Here is an 8,730-nt window from a genome sequence, read left to right as displayed (position 1 = left end):
AAAAGAGATAACCACAAAGCGATTTAACTGTTTAACTGAAAATACTAGGGAAATGTTTACTCAGAATTTCTCTTCCACACTTGCCCCTGCCAACATCTCAGTAAATGAGCTAGTAGATCATTTTAATTCAAAAATTAAAAATGTTATAGATGCCATTGCTCCAACTAAGGTAAAGGAAGTGTCTGGCAAGAAAATATCTCCATGGAGAAAGGCCATGACCGTGAAAACAGAAAAAAGAGAATGTCGAAAAGCTGAACGCAGGTGGCGAAAAACAAATCTCCAGGTTCACTTTGAAATCTATAAAGAGAGACTTGGCCTTTATAATTTGGAATTGAAAAACGCACGACAATCGTTCTTCTCTGACATCATTACCAAAAACAAAAACAACGCACGTGCCTTGTTTGCTACCGTCGACAGACTAACTAACCCCCCAGTGTCAGTAGCCTCTGAATTTCTATCCACCAGGGTGTGCAATGATTTTGCCTTCTTCACTGACAACATTCAGAAAATCAGACAAGCAGTCAGTGCCTCTGCATCAGGAACAGCAGATGTGTTGTCCCTATCTCCACTTAACATCAATTCAGACATCATGACACAATTCCATCAGATTAATGATAAAAACCTAGAGGACATTATTCAACTTCTGAAATCCTCCTCCTGCTGCCTTGATATTATTCCAACAGGATTTTTCAAAGATGTTTTTCCTTGCATGGCCTCAGATCTACTTCATATAGTAAACACATCTCTTCACTCAGGTATTTTTCCACAGGCCCTGAAAACTGCAGTCATTAAACCGCTCTTAAAAAAGAATAATCTAGATGCTTCAGTAATGAACAATTACAGGCCCATATCAAACCTCCCATTTCTAGGTAAAATCATTGAAAAAGTTGTTTTTCAACAGTTGAGTAATTTCTTGCATTTAAATAACTGTTTTGATGTGTTCCAGGCAGGCTTTCGTCCAAACCACAGCACTGAGACTGCTCTTGTAAAGGTCTTTAATGACATCCACTTAAACACAGACAGTGGCAGAACTTCAGTGTTAGTATTATTAGATCTCAGTGCTGCGTTTGACACTGTTGACCACAACATATTACTAGACCGACTGGAGAACTGGGTGGGACTTTCGGAAACAGTTCTGAATTGGTTTGAATCCTACTTAAAGGACAGAAACAACTTTGTTTCTAAAGGTAAATACACATCTGAGTTGACAAATATGACATGTGGGGTTCCTCAAGGCTCCATCTTGGGGCCTCTTCTCTTTAACGTCTACATGCTACCACTGGCTCAGATAATGAAGAACAACAAAATAAGTTACCATAGCTATGCAGATGACACACACATTTACGTGACAATTTCACCAGGAGACTATGCTCCAATTCAAACACTGAGTAAGTGCATTGAACAAATCAATGACTGGATGTGTCAGAACTTTCTCCAATTAAACAAAGATAAAACTGAGGTAATGGTTTTTGGAGCCAAGGCAGAACGTATAAAAGTTAGCGCTGAGCTTCAGTCTGCAATGTTCAAAACAACAGAGAGCCAGAAATCTAGATGTAGTCATGGACTCTGACCTGAGTTTCAACAGTCACATTAAAACAGTTACTAAATCAGCCTACTATCACCTAAAGAACATATCTATGATTAAAAGACTAATGTCACAGCAGGATTTGGAAAAACTTGTCCATGCTTTTATCTTCAGTAGACTCGACTACTGCAATGGTGTCTTCACAGGTCTCACTAAAACATCTATTAGGAAGCTGCAGCTGATTCAGAACGCCGCTGCTCGAGTCCTCACTAACACTAAGAAAGTGGATCACTCCTGTTCTGAAGTCTTTACACTGGCTTCCTGTGTGTCAAAGAATAGATTTCTAAATACTGCTGCTGGTTTATAAAGCACTGAATGGTTTAGGCCCAAAATACATTTCTGACCTCCTGCTAAATGATGAAGCATCCAGATCTCTCAGGTCTTCAGGGACTGGTCAGCTTTCTGTCCCCAGAGTCAGAACTAAACATGGAGAAGCAGCGTTCAGTTATTATGCTCCAAATATCTGGAACAAACTCCCAGAAACCTGCAGGTCCGCTGCAACTCTTACTACTTTTAAATCCAGGCTGAAGACTTTTCTTTTTGTCGCTGCTTTTAATTGAACTATTCATATCTTAGACTGCACTGTAACTTTTATCCATGTATTTTTTCTTTTAATGTTTATTTTTATTAGCTTTTCTTTTTAATGACTGATTTTAAATGCCATTTTCTTAATCTCTTTCATTTTTTGTAAAGCACTTTGAATTGCCTTGTGTTGAAAAGTGCTATATAAATAAACTTGCCCTTGCCTTGATGTTTGAAATTGGTATGCCATGAATTTAGTGATGGATTGTAAAACATTTGAAATGTAGCATTGAAGTGTTTCTCATGTTGTTGTAATAAATCAGACTCTGATGGTGCAGCGCTGCGCTCTACCTCTTTAGAGGCTGTTTGTCCCTAACCATTGTTTCTGCGCTGATCAGGGACTTGGCTGCATTTTACATTCTAAGTCTGTCGGTAAAATGCTGATTGTGTAGCAGGTTGTGTAGCAGGTTTTGTAGCAGGTTGTGTAGCAGGTTTTGTAGCAGGTTGTGTAGCAGGTCGTGTAGCAGGTTGTGTAGCAGGTTTTGTAGCAGGTTGTGTAGCAGGTCGTGTAGCAGGTTGTGTAGCAGGTTTTGTAGCAGGTTGTGTAGCAGGTGGTGTAGCAGGTTGTGTAGCAGGTCTTGTAGCAGGTGGTGTAGCAGGTTGTGTAGCAGGTTGTGTAGCAGGTGGTGTAGCAGGTCGTGTAGCAGGTCGTGTAGCAGGTGGTGTAGCAGGTTGTGTAGCAGGTTGTGTAGCAGGTTGTGTAGCAGGTCGTGTAGCAGGTGGTGTAGCAGGTTGTGTAGCAGGTTGTGTAGCAGGTCGTGTAGCAGGTCTTGTAGCAGGTGGTGTAGCAGGTTGTGTAGCAGGTTGTGTAGCAGGTTGTGTAGCAGGTGGTGTTGTAGCAGGTTGTGTAGCAGGTCGAGTAGCAGGTAGTGTAGCAGGTGGTGTAGCAGGTTGTGTAGCAGGTGTAGTAGCAGGTGGTGTAGCAGGTGGTGTAGCAGGTGGTGTAGCAGGTGTGTAGCAGGTGGTGTAGCAGTTGTGTAGCAGGTCTTGTAGCAGGTGTGTAGCAGGTGTGTAGCAGGTTGTGTAGCAGGTGGTGTAGCAGGTTGTGTAGCAGGTCTAGCAGGTGTGTAGCAGGTTGTGTAGCAGGTTGTGTTGTAGCAGGTGGTGTAGCAGGTTGTGTAGCAGGTGGTGTAGCAGGTTGTGTAGCAGGTCGTGTAGCAGGTCGTGTAGCAGGTCGTGTAGCAGGTCGTGTAGCAGGTCGTGTAGCAGGTTGTGTAGCAGGTCGAGTAGCAGGTCGTGTAGCAGGTTGGTCGATGTGTGGTGGGAGGGCGGGATGAAGCTGATAAGAGGTTTGCTGGCCTTTAAAAACGTAAGGACGAGCACACAGTGTGCAGAGAGACCAGCATCAGGACTACAGGTAATACTGCTCTGTTCATCATAATAATATTCAAATGTTCCTGTCATTTTGCTCAGAACAGCGTTTGAACAGCGTCTGCCACATATGACTCAGGAAGAAAAGAAAAGACTCTGAACCCTTTCTTTGCCATTATATAAAAATAGTGTTGCTACAAAATTATAAATGAGGCTTACTAATAAGACGACTCAGATCTGAAGCTACACAGGAATCTGCTGCCAACGTGCAATAAATAAGACAACATTAATAGAATCAAACCCTTTTTTTGTTGCATTTTAGTAGATTATAAAAAGAAATGCCTTTTAAAATAGGATGCAAGCAACACTAGTTTCTGAACCTGAATTGATGATAGACTATAATCAATTTAAGTTTGCATTCTTATACCATTTTGTACAATAATTATAATGACTAAGTTCAAACAGCTTACAGCTGATTAATAACGGTATCTAACTTGAGTTTTTATTATATCAAAAACCTGTTGAAATGCTTCTGTTATTTTTACTGTCCCCAAAAAGCGCGTCGGCAGCCTCCAGGAATGCTTCTTTCACAACTTCGCCCTCTTTGAAAGACTTCATGTGTTTCTCAAGAACGTGACTGACCCGATAAGATGCTCTGGTAGCAGCCTTGCTCTTGTTGTTGGGCCTGGTGAAAATGGACTGCTGTGCATTTAGCTGTCCTCTCAGGCCCCTCCCCTTTTGGAGCGTAGGGCAGAATTAGGAGGGAGTTCCGTCTCGTAGCGTTTGTGCACTGTTTTGAAATGCCGCTCCTAAATTACCCTTCTTCGATAAAGCCACGCTCGCATTGCAGATGAGACAGATGGACTTTGAATTGGAATAGATACAAAAATAATCATCCTCCCACTCGGAGTGAAAATTATATATGTTTTGCTTCTGCCATAATTGCGGTCTTGTGTGTGTGCGGACTGTCACTCCTGTTGACACGGACAACGTTAGCGAACTAGTGCACTGCCCACTGCCCACCAGCGACGCCCCGACACAGGGGTCACGCCGGCCAATCACAAAGCTTTGATGCGTTCAAGTGCATTATTCTGGCACAGGAAGATTATGTTACAGGACATTAACGATAAAACAGAATATTGTTGTTCTATTTTTAGACACATCTCACGGTCGACTGGTTGGGCACCCCTGGTCTAGCAGCAGTATTCCCATTTGATCAAACATTTATTTTGGGTCTCAACAACCGGCATGTTTGCTCAATGTGTTGCTCATGTTTGTCACTGTGTTGCTCATGTTTGTCACTGTGTTGCGATGGCGTGTTGCACATGTGAGGAAAAGCTCAAGCTAATTGCAATACAAACATCTGGATGCCAGCTACACACAGTGAGCTGAGAGCATGTTCTATAGACTCTGTATTGAGTATGTTAGTCGCTTTGGATAAAAGCGTCTAACAAGTAACATGTCATGTAGCTGTGGTGTGGTGTACACCATTTTTAAACTTAATGTAAGATTTACATTCAACTTTAAGACAAAGTCACTCATATATTGTGCCAATTAAAGCCAATGATTCTTATTGTAAGCTTTCTTTGCTAATTATAAATCTAATTTAAGAAGTACATTCTTAGTCAACTCAACCAGAACACTCACTTGAAGTTCTTCTTTCTTAAATAATGCAGGAATCATTGCTTGTAATAAGCATGTGTGTCTAGTCCCAAGGCCCGTTCCGGTCTTTCAGTCGCTAGATTTTAATCCTAGTTTTAGGAATCCTAGCCGAGCTAATGTGGCGCTCCCCATTGGCTGATTGTTTTGCTTGATACAGGAACATCTGACTTGATTCAAGAATATGTAGCTTGTTTTTGGAAGGGCTGTTTCTGCAGTGTGTGGGAGCTTTCCACACCATCGATATGTGTGTTTTGAAGGTTAAGAGATACAAAGTAAATGGAAACCCAGTTCAAACAAACACCAGTATTCGTCCGTCTTGTTGACTGTAACACCCTCTCTTGTAGCATATCAAGGACTCCACTAAAGTGACTCTTTGTCCCATGCAACCTGATGTGATGATGACTAGCATTCTTGCAAGCATAATAAAGACATCCTGATATTGAAGATCAAGCCGGTGACCAGTGACATGTTTCTAACATGTTCATCTTCCACAGCTCCTGCAGCCATGGCCTCCTGTTCTCCGCTCCTGCTCCTGGTCCTGGTCCTGTGCGCTCTGACAGTGGCTGAAGCCCAGCTCAAGGTGTTTGACCTGCGGGCCAGCAAACTTGATTCAAGCTTTCTGGGATCCCCGGATGGCTATGTCAAGATTTTCTACGGATCTACCCCTCTGGGTGAAACATCAGTTCGCGACAACGACCAAAACCCCTGGTGGGAGGAAGAGTTCACTTACTTCCACGCCCGAGAGTATGGCGTGATGAGGCTTGAGGTTTATGACGAGGACTTCGGGTCCGATGAGCTGCTTGGAGTCTGCCGGCGGATAATTAAGCTGGGAACCCATGAGCATGAATGCGTTCTTGAAGAAGGTGGCACCCTTCATTACACCTACTCCTTCGTCTAACTCAGTCAGTAACACTTCAAAGATGTATCCGACCATAAGTCTTTACATGCAGCCTTTGATTCTCTCTCACTGGCTCTGAGAAACAAACAAATACATTTGCAAAATATGTTGTTCTGGTGACTGCCATCGAGCAGCTTTGGCTACTCTTCCCTGTTTCAAAGGTGATTAACAACAAATAAAGAGTGCTGAACAACTCAATGGGTTTCATGTCATTCATCATGATATTACGAGTATATAAATGAATGATTCCATATGTTCCATGTCTAACATTCAAAACATGTTCTTAGATATAAATACCAAATGTTTTGTTATTTAGACTCAATTAACACTTATAGTTTCATGTCTTGTTACATAAGAATAGATCATATTTGTTAAGTGTTATTGTGGGAGACTATTCTTGTGGTACTGCTGCCTTATTAGGCCCATATTGAGCAGAGACCAAAACTCATGTTCAACAACTTCCTTACTTGCAATAAATCAGCACTAATTAGAGGGTTATTGAGGAAAAACTCTCAACTAATGGCTTATTACTTGGAGAATATGGTCATGCAGAATAAGGCATTAATAAGTGTTTTATAATGGCTAATAAAGAGCTAATATACTGATAATATGCATGTTAGTTAACAACTAGTTGATGGTTAATTTGTGTACCTTAATATAAGTGTTAGCAAAAGTTCTTTAGCCTTCCCAAACCTGAGCCTCACACGCCGCCTACGTGTTTAGCGTGGTTCTACAATCAGAGAGTTACAAGGGTCTGTAAATGCAAGGAACACAATTGGCCACAGCATTTATATTAAAGTTAAATATGTTTACACATATAATTCATCAAAACAGAGCTACATTCGATTGAAAAGGTATACGTGGTCAAATGAAGAGCCGTTTGGGAACCGGAAGAGCCGGCTCTTCTTGGTGAGCCAAATGATTCCCATCACTACCACACACATATGGGGCGAAGCCTGCGAGCTAGTTCAGGCAGACAACTCAAGCACCAATCATACGTTAACACCTGACGCGCCTCGTCCCTCTTACAACCAACCAAACGCATTCTTCTAAACATGCCGCTCTATTTACGTTTTGAGCTGGATTCTGTTTTCTGTCACAAGACTTTTTCTGATGATTTAAATCTGTAGGTAACTTTAAAGCTTGTAAGCTTTTAGGTTTGAATGGTTCATAAGAATATAGACCCTCAAAGTGACCACAATGAAGCGTGACCAGAAAGAGACAGAATGAGCACCAAGGGACTGAGTTACTACAGAGAGACGTACAAACACCACCTGCTGATAAAGGACAACACAAAGAGGCGGAGCTGCTTTGAAGCAGAGCTTTTCAAAGTGTCTCTTACCTGGCACTCGCCTGAAATAAGGTCTATTTCATTACTGAACAGAGCGTCAGCATCTTCTGCAACTCTGAGGAACATGAACCAGGTTACTGGACATGGTGCACATTTCCATATATGGTCAGGGCCGCCCCTGGCCAACTTGGGGCCCCAAGCGACATTGTGAGATGAGGCCCCCCCCCCCCAACCGACAGGAGTGAAACACATTTTTTGGAAACAAAGTAGGCTACTTTGCAAATATAATTCCTGTTTATTGTTATTATCAACAGTTACTTTTGTATACAGTGAGGTAAATGGATCGATCTATCTATCTATCGATCTATCTATCTATCGATCTATCTATCTATCTATCCATCCATCGATCTATCTATCCATCCATCGATCTATCTATCTATCGATTGATGGATCTATCTATCTATCTATCTATCTATCGATGGATCTATCTATCTATCTATCTATCTATCTATCTATCGATCTATCTATTGATCTATCTATCCATCTATCGATCGATCTATCTATCGATCTATCTATCGATCTATCGATCGATCTATCTATCGATCTATCTATCGATCTATCTATCTATCGATCTATCTATCGATCTATCTATCTATCTATCGATCTATATATCTATCTATCGATCCATCTATCTATCTATCTATCTATCGATCGATGGATCTATCTATCTATCTATCTATCTATCTATCGATCTATCGATCTATCTATTGATCTATCTATCGATCTATCTATCTATCTATCGATCTATATATCTATCTATCGATCCATCTATCTATCTATCTATCTATCGATCGATGGATCTATCTATCAATCTATCTATCGATCTATCTATCTATCTATCGATCTATCTATCTATCTATCTATCTATATATCTATCGATCTATCTATATATCTATCGATCCATCTATCTATCTATCTATCTATCTATCTATCAATCTATCTATCTATCTATCGATCTATCTATCTATCGATCTATCTATATATCTATCTATCGATCCATCTATCTATCTATCTATCTATCTATCTATCGATCGATGGATCTATATATCTATCTATCAATCTATCTATCGATCTATCTATCTATCTATCGATCTATCTATCGATCTATCTATCGATCTATCTATCGATCTATCTATCGATCTATCTATCGATCTATCGATCTATCTATCTATCTATCGATCTATCTATCTATCCATCTATCTATCTATCTATCTATCTATCTATCTATCTATCTATCGATCTATCTATCGATCTATCTATCTATCTATCGATCTATATATCTATCTATTGATCCATCTATCTATCTATCTATCTATCTATCGATCGATGGATCTATCTATC

The 8,730-nt window shown here is 40.7% G+C and overlaps 1 protein-coding gene across 1 annotated transcript; it reads left to right on the top strand.

Annotated features, from left to right (window-relative positions):
- Nucleotides 1-3,497: 3,497 nt before the first annotated feature.
- On the top strand, nt 3,498-6,236 carry LOC117535373 (perforin-1-like). Its single transcript, XM_034199819.1, has 2 exons — nt 3,498-3,524; nt 5,635-6,236. The coding sequence occupies exon 2, from the start codon at nt 5,646-5,648 to the stop codon at nt 6,036-6,038; it is 393 nt and encodes a 130-aa protein (XP_034055710.1). The 5' UTR covers nt 3,498-3,524; nt 5,635-5,645; the 3' UTR covers nt 6,039-6,236.
- The last annotated feature ends 2,494 nt before the right edge of the window (nt 6,237-8,730 follow it).

This window comes from Gymnodraco acuticeps, unplaced genomic scaffold (assembly GCF_902827175.1).
Source record: "Gymnodraco acuticeps unplaced genomic scaffold, fGymAcu1.1, whole genome shotgun sequence".
Lineage (NCBI taxonomy): Eukaryota > Metazoa > Chordata > Actinopteri > Perciformes > Bathydraconidae > Gymnodraco > Gymnodraco acuticeps.
This window is presented reverse-complemented; position numbering and strand designations above follow the sequence as displayed.

Bases quoted from the DNA above. Each gene is read 5' to 3' on its own strand.
- LOC117535373 (XM_034199819.1), top strand. From the start codon at position 5,646: ATGGCCTCCTGTTCTCCGCTCCTGCTCCTGGTCCTGGTCCTGTGCGCT.